This window comes from Rattus norvegicus, chromosome 2 (genome assembly GCF_036323735.1).
Source record: "Rattus norvegicus strain BN/NHsdMcwi chromosome 2, GRCr8, whole genome shotgun sequence".
NCBI classification, from domain to species: domain Eukaryota; kingdom Metazoa; phylum Chordata; class Mammalia; order Rodentia; family Muridae; genus Rattus; species Rattus norvegicus.
The window spans coordinates 25,217,617-25,233,421 of NC_086020.1; the positions used below are offsets into that span (position 1 = coordinate 25,217,617).

General features: G+C 42.2%; 1 protein-coding gene across 11 annotated transcripts in view; it reads right to left on the reverse strand.

Moving 5' to 3' along the window:
- Msh3 (mutS homolog 3) overlaps positions 1 to 15,805 on the reverse strand; it is a 141,458-nt gene that overhangs the window by 38,217 nt on the left and 87,436 nt on the right. For 7 of the 11 annotated variants that reach the window (NM_001191957.1, XM_063282326.1, XM_063282325.1 and 4 more), the window contains 4 exons: positions 15,286 to 15,350; positions 11,492 to 11,608; positions 6,420 to 6,527; positions 74 to 185 (listed from right to left, as the gene is read on the reverse strand). In NM_001191957.1, the coding sequence (NP_001178886.1) occupies positions 74 to 185; positions 6,420 to 6,527; positions 11,492 to 11,608; positions 15,286 to 15,350 (402 nt within the window). The other 4 variants (XM_063282328.1, XM_063282327.1, XM_063282332.1 and 1 more) reach the window with 3 other exon arrangements.

Sequence of the window (15,805 nt, forward strand, 5' to 3'; positions counted from 1 at the left end):
TGAAAATATTTCATACAACGTTGCAATCAATGTCCTTACCACACGCTGGTTTTGGGTGTCATATGGTACTTACTGATAAATTTGTACTGTTGGGCACAAACTGATCTTGTTCACCCAGCAACACATCAATCATAGGGTGCCTTCCATTTTTTATGATGATTTTCTTTTCTTCTTGTAGAGTTGGCCTGAAAAAATAAGTTTCATCAACTTGTAGACACGAAAGGAGCTTTGTAAAAGAACCACTGCCTTGCTTGACATGAGGATAAGCCTTACATCTCAGCACAGGGGAGGCAGAAGTAGGGGGATGTCCGAGAGCTTGAGGCCACCCTGGAGATACTGATACAGGGTGAAAGCCTTCAGCACCCAATAGGGAAGAGCATGCTCTGAATAAGGACTTGAGACTAAGAGTTAAACTCATCATCAGCTAGTCAGAACCAGGAGCCGGGATGGACCAGCAGCACACCGAAGGACAAGTCACAGCAAGCAATGAAGTCTATCTTCATGCGACTTCAGTTTTCATTTGTCTGTTGTCATCTGAGGTCAAGTCAGGACATGCATCAGTAAACAGTTCAGATCACTGGCACATCACTTCGTAGACATGTAAGGCCATTTCCAGGTTAAATTATCACCTTAACATAAGTGACACTGGGTTTGAGGCCATCCCATGTTTTCACAAACAGTGGTCCATAGTACCTTTTATTTTTGAAACAAAACATAAATTACTGCCGTGTTATTCTTTGGTTTTGAAGTCTTTATATTTTTCAGTTTTAAATCTTTTTTTTTTTTTTTTTTTTTTTTAGATTTATTTGTGTGTATGAATAAGTGCCATGTGAGGGCCTGGGAGTTGTGGATGGTTGTGAGCGGCCATGTGGGTGCTGGGAATTGAACCCAGGTCCTCTGTAAGAGTGCTGGTGCTCCCAACCACTGAGCAATCTCGCCAGCCCACCTTATCCATTTCTAAATACAGCTTTATTCTACCTCTCAAAGCCGCGTAGGTCAGAACACTTCCTCAGACGGTGACAGTTAGGCAGTTTGATGTCCTTAGCCTTTGGCTGCACAATCACACTCTACATGCATGGCACTGGCTATATTCTACTCGAAACAGTTCAATACACCGCCCCACGGACACTTTTGCTCAATAGCTTATTTAAATAATCTTTACACATAAATATATATTTCACTATCTACCACCTGAGTCTAATGGATCCTTGTTTCTAATTTTTTAAATCTATTTTAATAACTTTAATAAAATAATTTTAAAAGTCAAACTTAGAACAAATAATTATCACTTGTTCATTATATTATTACATACTTAATACTTATTATTTGTATGATAATAATTACTAGTATACAAAGTATTATTGTTATACAATGCCAGAGGTCATGGCCTCATTCGTGTTAGACTCAATCTACAGTTTAATTGGCATGGCAAACCACATTTTATTCATTTCTTTCTTGTTCTTCAAGGTATACATACCCAGAATGGCTAACATGCAGAACGTAACATATTCATGTCTGAATATTAAATTACAAATTTTAATGTATTTCTAGGAGGTTGTAGTCTATAGTTATGGTTCTTCTTATACGTTCATCAACAAAAAGAGAATAGTTGGAAACTGCTCGAAGCTCAGAATTTTCTTAAGGAGACACAGTTACCTTCATTCAATGCAAATCACTTTCATTTTTAGTTTCATAAATGGCAATTAGAATAATCAGTCAAATGAATCCTTTCACTAAACGTCATGTTTCAATTTCCTGCCTACCCACCTACACACTAAAGTAAATTATGTTGAACAAATATAGAAACACAGAAAACCATATCTCTTAGCAAAACGGGATAATCCAGGTTCTAACCAGCAAGCAGTAAATAATGACCTCACGTGTGACAACCAGGCCAGAAGAGCACATTTCATTTTATCCAAGTATTTGCGATCAATTCTTGACACATCAATAACTATAACACAACATTAGTAACTGACACACCAACACTGTAACCTGAGCACTCATCATCCCAACTGTTTCTACCAGAGCCAACAACCACGGGCTGGCTCTGTCCTCTTCACATTCATCTGAAGCGAGTGGGTGACTGTGGACTGCCTCTGGGGACTATGGCGCCCTGGCTACCGTGGGTAGACAGGGTAGGCTCTCAACATTCCCAGTGAATCAGAAGCAGATTACAGCGGTGCTGCCTGTGTTCTCTTCAGGCCTCTGGAAAGATCTCTGATCAGATGGGAAAGACACAATTAAAAACAGGAAAATGGAGTGATGGGGTCCTCTGCTAGGCCGTTTACCCTGCACTGGAGTAAGCTGGTGAAGGAGGCTGTCAGTTCCCGGGGATAAAACAGTAAATCCTGCAGATGGCTCAGGTCACTAAGTCCTCAAGTCTTTCAGAAGGCTGGCCAGTGGGCCTCTGTGCTTAAATAAGGCAGAATTTGTTTTTTAACCAAAAAAAAAAAAAAAAAAAAAAAGGAGTAAAATTTTTCATTGTCCTCTGGAAGACACTTAAAAGCTTGGAATTAGCGCTTATGAATGCTTACAGTACGGCATCCTGAAGACAGCAGGACATGTCTCATCGGATTCTCAGTGTTCTTCTGAGGCAGATCCCTGGGTAAAGTAAACCGCTCTTGATGGTAGACATTTGGACTGTGTCATAACAGCCCTACACGAGCTACTCTGTCTCTCTGTCTCTCTCTGTCTGTCTGTCTGTCTGTCTGTCTGTCTCTCTCTCTCTCTCTCTCTCTCTCTCTCTGTGTGTTTGTGTGTGTGTGTGTGTGTGTGTGTGTGTGTGTGTGTGTGTGTGTTCACTAAGGTAGATTCAATTCCTGAAATAGAATTTACAAGTCACCGGTATGCACAGTCTCTATCTTAGTAGACAGAAGTCACTATTAACATGCCTTCCTACCAGCACAGTATGAAGCCCACTGGATTTTCTCAGACCCTCAATTGAAACTGATTTACTCATGTTTTCCAGTTTTTGTCAATGCAGTGGGTAAATGGAGCTAACTTGTTTTTATTGTGTGCTATCTATATTTTAAAACAACTATTTTTGAAACAGTGACTCCAGTGTCTTAAGTAAGCTGCGGTCACTCACGAAGGGAAGGAGCTTGGGTCACCCATGAAAGGGGTGGGGCATCTTGGTTACTTTATGTCACCATCGAGAGTCTCCTGGGAAGAGGAATCTCAACTGAAGAATCGCTTCCATCAGACTGGCCTGTGGCCATGTCTGTGTGATTATTTTGATGGATGTTAGAGGCGGGCGTGTGGGCAGCACCATCCCCAGGCAGGGGTTCTGAGCTGTGTAAGAAAGCTTAGCAGAGCATGAGGCAGAGAGCACAGGCAGGCAGTGCTCCCTCAGGGGCTGTTTCAGTTCCTGCCTGACCTCCCTCAGAGGAGCACTGTAACCTGAATGAGCAAGCCACATAACCCTTTCCTCCCCAAGCTGCTTTTAGTCAGAGTTTTATCACAGCAACAGGAGAAAAACTAGAACAAAGGCGCACATGAAGTGACAAGAAAAGATAGGGGTTAAGAGTAGACAGAGTGCTAAAGTCAGGGTCCTTATGCGGGCAGCTTACAGGTTTGTTACAAGAGAAAAAGAAGAAAGAACATGTAAGAAATATACATTTTAAGATCAGATCCCAGATGCTCTACCAAGTGAGGTCAGGTGACACTGGTGTGACTGAGAGTTCCACTGCAGTCACAGTGTGACTATAATCAGCAATGACTTATTCTGTTACTATCAACATTACAGAATGACAGTGTTCTCAGGAGGGGAAGGAGCACAGGGAACTCACAGCCCGGACTTGCTATTCCAGGACAGAACAGCTACACAGGCAAGACAGGCAGGGCACATGGATGTGTCACAAGGCGGTGAGGGGAGGACGGAGGAAATGTACATGTTTCCTGGAAAGAATGAAACATTTGAATATGAACAGATGCTGCTACTATAATGTATATATTTTTAATTGCAGCTTTTCTCTTTTAACTGTCCCAGAGGAACAGAATATGAACAATGTTAAGGAAACAAGGACTATAATGCAAATTGTACAGAAAGGCCTAAAAGAAAGGTTATGTGCAGGTAACCTAAAGGTTACCGGACAGTTAATAGGATCATCTTGACAGCATTAGAAAAGATGGCAATTGTGACGCCAAGAAATCCACTGGAACTAAGGATCAGAGCTCACACGTACTAACATCGCAAAAACCTGAAGATTGAAGAAAAATGTGTTTGCCTCTCATACAACTTAAAATGTATTAAATGCAAGTTTTCTGTTTCATTGCTTTTTGCATCCACTTTAAGAGCCTGTTACAATATATTGTAGGAAGTACATAAGATTATTTAGGTAGCTTTCCCAAACCCCACTGGATTTTCCTTACATACACAGTATAGAATTTGGAAAAATATTTAGCAGTTGAATTGTTCTCTGAAATGCTAAACGATGACTTACTCGATAATCTAGAACATTCTTTGGCTAAGGATAAACAGAAGAGTTGGCTGACGTGCACAGACTGCTGTCCAGAGAGGCACCTGGTAACAACCATGCCAGCATCAGGCAGAAATTGACAGAAGGGAGGCCCAGGGCAGCAAGACCAGGAGTGTTGAGAGGTATCTGAAGGCACAGGGAAGCTGACCAGGGACAGCCGTGAGCTGGGGAAAGAGCTGTCAAGGACTGCCCCAAGGACAGATGTGAGCTGGGGAAAGAGCTGTCAAGGACTGCCCCAAGGACAGATGTGAGCTGGGGAAAGAGCTGTCAAGGACTGCCCCAAGGACAGATGTGAGCTGGGGAAAGAGCTGTCAAGGACTGCCCCAAGGACAGATGTGACCTGGGGAAAGAGCTGTCAAGGACTGCCCCAAGGACAGATGTGACCTGGGGAAAGAGCTGTCAAGGACTGCCCCAAGGACAGATGTGACCTGGGGAAAGAGCTGTCAAGGACTGCCCCAGGTATAAGAGGAGCTGGGAGGAGCTGCAGCCACCTCCCATCACCTGATCTGGAACAGGTAACGCTGGACTGACAGTGTCCTGCAATGTTTACTAGATGCATTCGCTCCAGAAAGGGCACAGCATAAAATCACTTCTACAGGTGATGACTGAGATCACCACACAGTCAAGAAGTCTGATAAAGCAAACAAACAAACAAGCAAATAAAACAAAAACCGAGGAGAAATGACAAGCAACACAGATCCACAAGAGCTTCAGGTCCCTGAACTGACAAAGACGTTATTTTAACCACCCCTGCTTATGTACACAGAAGAGGCAAGAAGTCACATCAACTGACTGCAGACTAAGTTCTCATAATAATCCACGACAAATAGGATATACATTTCCCTTGTTTACTACAAGGATGATTCAGCTGTAAGATGTCTACAGGTAACCGACTAGGCAACACTGTGTATGCTTGAAATGTCTTTGGTGTGATAAAGAACTAGGTAGTAATTGCAATGCCAAGAATCTACTTTAAACATGACTGTTATGTCCAACGATATAGATCTATTGATCACAAATGGGCAATAAAATAATACTACATTTAGAGAACGTAGCGTATATACTGAGTCCTCCAACTCTCTCTCACAAAGAAGAAATACTGTACAATAACAACCTTGCTTTAATGACCTCTATGTACCAGAGGTTATAGGACATTTGAGTATTATTTTAAAAAATTGACATACTACAAAGAAGAAACCAGTATGAAATGAGTAAGGCCGTCAGGTTGTCCGCTAGGAGCTCGACCACAGGCTTGGCCAGGTAGCACCTTCACGGGTTTTCCTTTTAGTGCCCACAGAAGCGAAACAGTCTCTTTTCTGAAATGCGTAGTTTCAATTAAAAATGCCTTTGAAAGAGAACTTATTGAAAAGACGGAATTACTACTTAAAGTTGGATTTAGTATCTAGCTAGAATCCTAGTATCCTTTATGAGGAGGAGAATACAGAATGTTGGGATGCCCAGAGGCCAATAAAGAAGAGTGGTATGAACCTGGCTCTCAACATCTCAACAGGAGGCTCAGGAAAGCTCACAGAACCCCCTACCACCACCATCACACACAGAACCCCATCTTCCCAGTCCCTCGTTCATGTGCAAGGTTTTATAACTGTAGTTTTAAAAACTGAAATGAAACACATTATTCAATTCCAAGTCAAAGTTAACAGCAAAAGGACTCCTCAAGCTTCCTTTAAAAACTTAACATAAACCTAAAAGTTCAATCGGAACATTCACTTCCAGAGTTATGCCAGGCTTCTGCACTCGTCAGTCATAAAACAATAAGAGAGTTTATTTTTCACATTACATCATACACGTGATATGTAGCTTTACAAGAACATAGCGCACCTGAGCAACTGCAGCATTTTATAACTGCAGAAGCGAAGTGACTGGGTTCTCCATTTTATCTGGAACCGTGGTAAACGAGAGGAATGAGAAACGCGTTACCTGCAGTAACTTCCTTGCTTGGCGACCTTGGCCAGGGAGAAAATGCAGTCCACAGTTGCTAGGTGATCCACGGCCTTACACAAAGTGTGGTAATGTTCACCAAAATTCCTACAGGAACAGCAACAAGATGAGCAGGCTGCTTTCTTGACCCCTGACATCTGTGCAGCAAACCACCTGCCTGCTTGTAACATAAACACAAAGCACAAAGAGATAGCTAACGGCTAACGGAGAAGGACAGCGGATTGACCTATCTTTTATGATAAAATGGGTTACTGAATCTTCGGTTTGACAGTTGTATAAACCTAAAACAGCTTCTGCATGATGATGTCTGTGTGTGTGTGTGGGGTGTGTGTGTGTGTGTGTGTGTGTGTGTGTGTGTGTGTGTGTGTAATATACATACACATATGTAAAAGGTCACAGATGAACACGTTTCATCTGACTGACATTTTGCTTCAGGACAGAAATTTCAGGGTAGAAATCAGTTTCACTCTGCTTCCTTCCACAGCTTCAAGAACTACTCAGGGAGTCAGCTTCCCCAGGCACTCCTCCTAATAGCAACACCAAACCTTGGAGTAATTATATTGGTACCTCTCGCACAGAACTGGCAGAATCCTGTCTGTCTGACTGACTTAGCCCTAGTATCTGGTTCACACTGCCAACACTGAACAGACACTGCAATTAAGAGTTGTTATAGACATGGCAGAAATGAGAACTTCAGTTCACTTAACACCTGTGGTGGAAAACATCGGGACTGTCATTAAAAGATTCATTCAAAAAATGAAGGGAAATGTTTATAGAGTTGGGTTTTTTAAACTTGTTTTTACCTGAATTATTGTATTATCTCATATCACAGTATTTTATTCCAATATATACATAATATTCCAATATGTATAATACTTACAAACTATGGACATCTAAATTTAATGATAAATTGTGGGTATTGAAAATGAATGTAGTTGGCCAGGCAGGATGCATATGCCTATAATCCCAGCACTCAGAAGATGACCTGAGGAAGCACAAGTTCAAGGTCACACTCAGCTCGTAGGCATCCAAGGCACAAAAGAGCCCAAGACAATTTTAAATGTTCAGAATGAAATATCCTTTAAGTAAAGAGATAACTGAGCTTAGACTTGAGAGTGAGTTCTCATCTGAGAGAGAAGGAGGCTCTGCTAAATGAACAACATTCAAACATAGGCAGACATAACTCAGATTCTTTGGAGCAGGAGAATGAAGAAAGGGGGTGACACCTAAGTCCACAGAGGGTGCAAGAGAAAGGCTGAAGGAAACTCTCCTCACTGCACACAGGAGGGCCCCTGTGACCAGCCACACAGTCCTCACAGCATCCCCTGTCTGCTGTGTTTTCTCTTGTTGTCAGCACTTGGGTTCACCCCACGGCCTATCTATCACACACTAAGCAATGATCACTCCCGGACCTCCACCTCCAATTCTAAACTGTGGCCGCGCCTCAGGATGCGATTCTGCAAGCTTCACTTAGCACTGTCACTCGTTTCTGTACACAGAAACACACACAAGTTGCTTGTCTTATTCATAAAAACAAGCTGTAATTCAGATATGCCTTTCACAAACTGAATACCTTTCTTTAAAAAAAATATTAATCTATAATGTGGATTTCAGAAGTGTTGAATTTCAGTCTACTTGCAACTTAAAAAAGTTTTACACCATTTCTCAGCTTATAAAGGGCCTGGATTAAATTACAATAATGACCAGTTTTCCTGCTTTTATCTTGCTTTTAAAAGAACCCCATTTTCTGATGTTTTATTATTAAAAGTATTCTATTAGCGACATTTTCATGTACCTTTTATTTATCATTTGTGAATTAAGAATTGCATTCACAGTGTACTTTATACATGTATTTATGTATATTTATCTGAGTAGACAGGACATGTTAATTAATTAGCCTATTTACCTTGAATTAAAGTTTATTAAAATAGGTAACAGGAATTTTACCAATAGTCTAAGAGTTTGTGCAAATCCCAGATACACAATGCTTATGCCCCTATATCAGCTGGACTTCCTCAGATGTTACCTGAAAAATGTCTTGTACTTTTAAACAACCTGGACACTGTGAGGCCCCATTCTACAGAAGCCTGCAGTGACCATACTGGATCATTCCTAGTCTGACCTCAACCCTTTATCTATCTGACTTTTCACTCACACTTTAGACTGTCTGTCTTTAACAGAATTAATGACCCACCTTGTACTCTAATCCTGGCTCTCTTCTCTTGTCAGAACAGTTTATCTATTGAATGTTTTAGTCCCTGCTTCTCTGCACTTAAGTGCCAATACACTTCGCACAAGGTGTTGTTTTAGACCTTCTCCCACTCCCTTCTCTTCAGGTCCAATGAAGACCACCATGACCCTACCCAACAGCCAATGGTAACTACCTGCTTCTGATGATCTTCTAATGGTCAGAAAAGAGATGAGTGATATAATTTTCAGTGGGTACCATTTCAGTTAAAAAAAAAAACAATCAAAGTAATAATGAGACTATTTAGATATAGGCAACTATGTTCCTTCTTATGTCAATGACATAAGACGTCAATAAGGAGAACCATTATTAAACTGTAAATATCACAAATGTCACACATACCCTGTTTAGTTTCTGTGCATATTGTTGTACACCTCAGCAAATTTCAGAGACCACTCATACTTCCAAGAACAACAAGGCAAACCTGGGCAATTCAGGTAACAAGTGGAGCCAGGCATTGGTAAGTGGTTCTCTCCTAGGATTCCACTACTTGGAAGGTAAGGCAGAGGGTCAGAAGTTTGAAGATCAGCTTTAGTAACAGGCTAAGACTGAGGCCAGCTGGGGCCACATGAAGGTCCATCTCAACAAGACAGTGTATCTACAGCCAAACAAATGAACGAACGGCATGTGGGAGACGGGCTCTGCCACAGAAAGATGCGACCTCAGCACTCTGCTGTAGACAGCCCACGCTCATGTCCCAGCATGGTGACTTTGATTCTGGGCCCACAGAAGCAAATGAGGACACCTGGGTTCTAAAGCTGTTATGTTGACCAGACGCTTACTACCAAATGGCACTCAACAATTCTGGTGGTTAGTAAGAATGGAAAACAGTCTATCTTATTTGAAAATGCATCTTTCATATATTCTCATCAACTATTATATGCGAGAGAATATGATCCGATTTTTAAAGAATTTAGAAGTGAGAAAAGCCCACAGTCCATATTCTAAGACACAAGAGACACATTTTGAGAAAAGATGTCACTCCCAGTAGTGATCACGGCCTTGATTCTATGACTAGTGCACAAGACAACCTCAGTAAGAAATAGCTATGCTGAGGTGGCTGGGATTGAACCCTCTGATGTCAGGCTCCCTGAGGGTAACCATCTCTTCATAACATGGTATTCATACAATCTGGTACCTCAGTAAGGCGTGTGTAAGACAGTGCTGTGCTGAGTGGAGCTCTAATGACAAATGCTCTACATACACTCCAACCGACGTTTAAATCTGAAACCTCAATAATGCTCCTTAGTTTATCTTTTATTTCTTCTTTAATTTAGAACAGGGCCTCACTATGTGGGCTTAGCTGCCCAGCTACTGGGATCATATGCCTGATGCATACATTTTCTCTTTATTTTCTTTTCTGCTTTTAACTACTGAACTGTTTCTCTTTCCCACGTATAAAGTAAGAAATAAATGTATAAGCACACACATCGTAAAAACCTCTGAAGTGATGTTTGCAAAGTGGAGGGATTAAAACCACCCCCCCCCCATCCAGAACTACCTATTGTCCTGAGTCCACACTCAAAAACACGAGTTCTCAGACCCTTCAGAATGCAGCCCTCAAGGGTGGAAATGTCTAAGTTTACTTTAATTTGCATGCTATCAGTAATTCCACTATGGGAAAGAAGAAAACCTAAAAGATTTGAGTTCCCTAAAAAGGGAGATTAAAAGTTAGCTGGGAAAAAAATCGAATAGACAAACTTGTATTTCTACACGTAAGACTGAGTCATCTGAAAGGGCTCAGGTTAGATAAATAAGGGGAAAAGCTTGGTCTCTATTCTTTTTACTCAGTTCTCTGACCCAGAGGAGACTGGTATCTCCTTGCTGCCTCCCAAATTCTCACTGTAAGAGGCTCCCTGCTGCCCTCACCGAACCTTTACCCTGTAAGGTTTTAGACAGAGAGACTAACAGCTCTCTGCCCACAGACAGTGGGCTCACCCACAGACCTATAGCACATGCTTGGGAACATGATGGCCCAGTCCAACTGTGCAGCCGCCCGCTCTCTTGCTGTGGAGGACTGACTTCTTCCCTGTGCACCTCACTTTATTCTCTTGTACATTGTGTGCAATAATGCCATCTCATGCCATGGGGCTCATGAAAGGAGACGTGGCTACACAGGAAACCCCATGGTTTCATGGAAGTCAGTGGTGCACACCTCTTCCCAGCTTCAGAGCAGAGGGTCAGGAAATGGGCTCGCTGGAAGTGTTTACGAGGCAGGAAACAGCAAACTACAAACACTCCTGCTTCCCAAGAGCAGACACACAGCAGCACACCAGCGCCTAAGACAGAGTATGAACAAGTGGGTGTCAATCAAGCCAGCATGTGAGCCATTCTGGGAGACAAGGCTACGAGCCCTTCCGAAGAAATCCTGTACCACAAAAATGAAAACCATGGCACATTATTCTAAATTAAAACAAAGTAAAGAAGCAGGACTAATGCCACGTGTAAGCGCTAATTAGATCTTTCCTTCAAATATTGAGGCGGGGGCACTGGGGAAACTCAAATATATTCATTTTTCAAAAATATTGGTTTATTTTTATATGTATGACTATTTGTCTGCATGTATGTATGTGCAGCACATGTATGCATCAAATATATTTTTAAACTTTCCTGTAGTTTTGTAAAAATGGGAGTAAATTTGTTGGCAGGGGACTGAAAATCAAGTCCAGGAAGATAAATGCCCCCCTATCTTCTGGTAGGTCACAGAAGCAATCTCTACATTTTTTAGGGGGAGGGTGTGTGGACATTTTCAGTCTATTTCTCAGAGCACAGACTCAGAGCTTTCTGTTCACTGCAAACTCACTCTAGAAAGTCAAGCCATTCAGCATTGCAGTCAAGGACTAGCTGCTCCCGGAGTTGATTCAGACGTCTGTAGTTTTCCACGACAAAAGGAGAGTGAAAGCGGCTCACAGCTTTTGTGCTAGGAGAGGAAGAAGGGGACAAAAAGGAAATCAAGGTTATAAGAATCAATGCGGCCATCGTTTCAGAACGTTAAAGCAGTTACTATTCACTGACAGACCTTGGACATAAACAGCTGTAAACACAGAGCATTCTTTCCTTAAGGTCCCGATTTTGACTCTTAGACAATGTATGTTCAGGAAGCTTTTAAAATGTTCTTCAAATTATAATATCTGTATGATAGAGTCAGAGTTGAAACTTATTTCATGGGCAAAGCCTTTTCCTCTCCATTATGCTAAAGAAAAACAGTTGCTTAAAAACAGCAGAAGCAAGTGCAGCAACAGATGGGTGACAAGGAAGGGCGGACACACTGGTGAAGGCCGAATAGCTCTTGAGATTTTATACTCCTCTACTTGGCATAATTCAGTGCAAAAAGGAAATAATATATCACAAAGACGGCCAATGCATGAATCTAGAATGTAAAACAGACTGTTCTTCAGACCCAGTGGCCCTGAGTGAGAAGATCTCCCACAAGCTCCTCTGGGCTTGAGCATAAGCCACTTTCTCCGTCAAGAAGGGGTAGAGAGCATATGGGAGCTAGTGTCTATAGCTGGACGTGCTAGCCAAGGCCTGGACCAGCATCAGTAACTTGTTGGAACAGACTCGGTATGAACTGCGGCATAGCGAGGACTGTAAGGGTGCCTGCCCTGCACAGGAACCTGAAGTCAGAGTGTTTAGCAGACACCTAGGTATGGGGTTCAAAGACTGGAGGCTGCTCCTGCTGGCACTAACCATGGGAAATATGCCTTAGAAGAGCTCCATCACCTGCTGCACCACACTGCACAGTTAGCTTTACCTTAGCTGTTGGATACTGAAAGCGAGACTGATGATGCTCAAACCTACCCATGTACCAAGGCGGCCAAACAACACAGTAAATGGAAACAAGCCCACACCAAAATGCCTTACAGTTCATTAGATGTTAGAACTGCAAGTTCAGAAGAGGCCAGCATCAACTTCTGCCTTACCTGTTGCTCTTCAATTACATGATCTAGGGTTCTAAGCAAACAGTTACCACAGATTTGTCTTCTACAGTTGCTTAGTGAGTTACTGTTCCACAGACCAATATGGGTATTAATAATGTCTCTTTATAAAGCACATTTTCATTTATTATCTGTCCTATAGGACAAAAGTCAATACAAGGAAGGACGCTCTGAGGAAACAAACATCCCCCAAGTCAACACTACTCACATCTACAGCTTCAGTGGCATAAGGGGAAAACAAGGTATTTGAGTTCAAGAAACCCATGTGTATGTTAAAGTATCTGTTGCCATGGCAATGAAGAATAGTTACATTTTTAATTAACATAAACTAATCGCCATTAACACCATGCGGTAATTTCCCTTGATCCTTTACATAAGAATACCTTCATTTCACCACTAGCCATAAGTCTGCCTAATTATCTTGGGCAAATGCATTTTCACCCCGAGTCATACATACACAGAAAGAGGAGCAGCGACAGAGATTCCAGCCAGCACACTACTCAAAAGCACACCCTTCTCCTGAATTCCCTCCAAGGAACTGATGCTAACCAAGGACAAAATGCTCCAACACTGTTAACGTCTATATTCATCAGCTCAAGACGTAAGTTACAAAAAGAAGGAACCACTATAACTACGTGCCAAGGAAAACACTGAGAGTGAACACACACAATGCTCAATGAAGAGGAAAATGAAATTTCAGCTTCTTAAAAAAAGTCAGGTAATCTTGAACACATGGGCACTGGAGAAAACTTGCTAAACAAAACACCAATGGCTTATGCTCTAAGATCAAGAATCGACAAATGGGATCTCATAAAACTACAAAGCTTCTGTAAGGCAAAGGACACTGTGGTTAGGACAAAACGGCAACCAACAGATTGGGAAAAGATCTTTACCAATCCTACAACAGATAGAGGCCTTATATCCAAAATATACAAAGAACTCAAGAAGTTAGACCGCAGGGAGACAAATAACCCTATTAAAAAATGGGGTTCAGAGCTAAACAAAGAATTCACAGCTGAGGAATGCCGAATGGCTGAGAAACACCTAAAGAAATGTTCAACATCTTTAGTCATAAGGGAAATGCAAATCAAAACAACCCTGAGATTTCACCTCACACCAGTGAGAATGGCTAAGATCAAAAACTCAGGTGACAGGAAATGCTGGCAAGGATGTGGAGGAAGAGGAACACTCCCTCATTGTTGGTGGGATTGCAGACTGGTACAACCATTCTGGAAATCAGTCTGGAGGTTCCTCAGAAAATTGGACATTGCACTACCTGAGGACCCAGCTATACCTCTCCTGGGCATATACCCAAAAGATGCTCCAACATGTAACAAGGACACATGCTCCACTATGTTCACAGCAGCCTTATTTATAATAGTCAGAAGCTGGAAAGAACCCAGATGCCCTTCAACAGAGGAATGGATACAGAAAATGTGGTACATCTACACAATGGAATACTACTCAGCTATCAAAAACAATGACTTCATGAAATTCATAGGCAAATGGATGGAACTGGAAAATATCATCCTGAGTGAGGTAACCCAATCACAGAAAAACACACATGGTATGCACTCATTGATAAGTGGATATTAGCCCAAATGCTCAAATTACCCTAAATGCGCAGAACACATGAAACTCAAGAAGGATGACCAAAATGCGAATGCTTCACTCCTTCTTTTAAAGGGGAACAAGAATATCCATAGGAAGGGATAGGGAGGCAAAGTTTAGAACAGAGGCTGAAGGAACACCCATTCAGAGCCTGCCCCACATGTGGCCCATACATATACAGCCACCCAATTAGACAAGATGGATGAAGCAAAGAAGTGCAGACCGACAGGAGCCGGATGTAGATCGCTCCTGAGAGACACAGCCAGAATACAGCAAATACTGAGGCGAATGCCAGCAGCAAACCACTGAACTGAGAATAGGACCCCCGTTGAAAGAATCAGAGAAAGGACTGGAAGAGCTTGAAGGGGCTCGAGACCCCATATGTACAACAATGCCAAGCAACCAGAGCTTCCAGGGACTAAGCCACTACCCAAAGACTATACATGGACTGACCCTGGACTCTGACCTCATAGGTAGCAATGAATATCCTAGTAAGAGCACCAGTGGAAGGGGAAGCCCTGGGTCCTGCTAAGACTGAACCCCCAGTGAACGGGATTCTGGGGGGTGGGGGCGGCAATGGGGGTAAGAGGAGGAGGGGAACACCCATACAGAAGGGGAGGGGGAAGGGTTAAGGGGATGTTGGCATGGAAACTGGGAAAGGGAATAACACTCGAAATGTAAATAAGAAATACTTAAGTTAATAAAGGTGAAAAAAAAAAAAGTCAGGGACAGCATTCATCCGAAAGTCAAACAACTTCAGGCATCTTACAGCTGAAGACGGTTCCTTAAGGTATGCCTCCCTGTGACAGACAGTACTCACAGGCATGGGACAAAGGCAACTGACAAAGGGGGAATGTACTCAAATATGTTCTTCAAAATATTTTTAAGTGAATGACAAAAGTTTAAAGAAAATCACCCCTGATTCAAAGTTCATCAGAAAATCAAAGGAGGAAAACAAGTCTTGCTGCAAGAAGGTGGCTGGCACGGGTCAATCAGCACAGATAAACACGCCGTAATTCAGGCTAGAAGTCAAAGGCCTTACACTTACCTTCCAACCTTCACCCAGTCAGTCGGGACGCAAGACACAGCTGAGTTCTTTATTTCAACCATAAACTAAAAGAAATGCAAATGAGCAGTGAGCTATGTAAATGGGCACATGCAATGACAGTGTGTTATCAGGCTTCTTCAAATCTCCTGTGACACTTTGGAAAACACTACGTAGTAAACATTATTAGTCAGAAATGTTCAAAATAAATCCAGTATTATTGCTGAGGGAGCTTCAGTACTTTCTAGTAATTTCTTTCATTCTTTACTATCCATGCACCTAAAGAATTCTGTTACTCAGTAGGATTAAGTTTAAAGTGTGTGTGTGTGTGTGTGTGTGTGTGTGTGTGTGTGTGTGTGTGTGTGTGTGTGTGTGTGTGTGTGATATGCCACACAGAGGCAGATGAGGACACTGGTTCACTGTTCTGCCTTGTCATTCTCTCTGTCCTATTTCCCTGAGTCAGGTGTCTCTCGGAACCTGGGGCTGCCTCAGCTAGACGGGGTGCCCAGCAATCCTACCATCA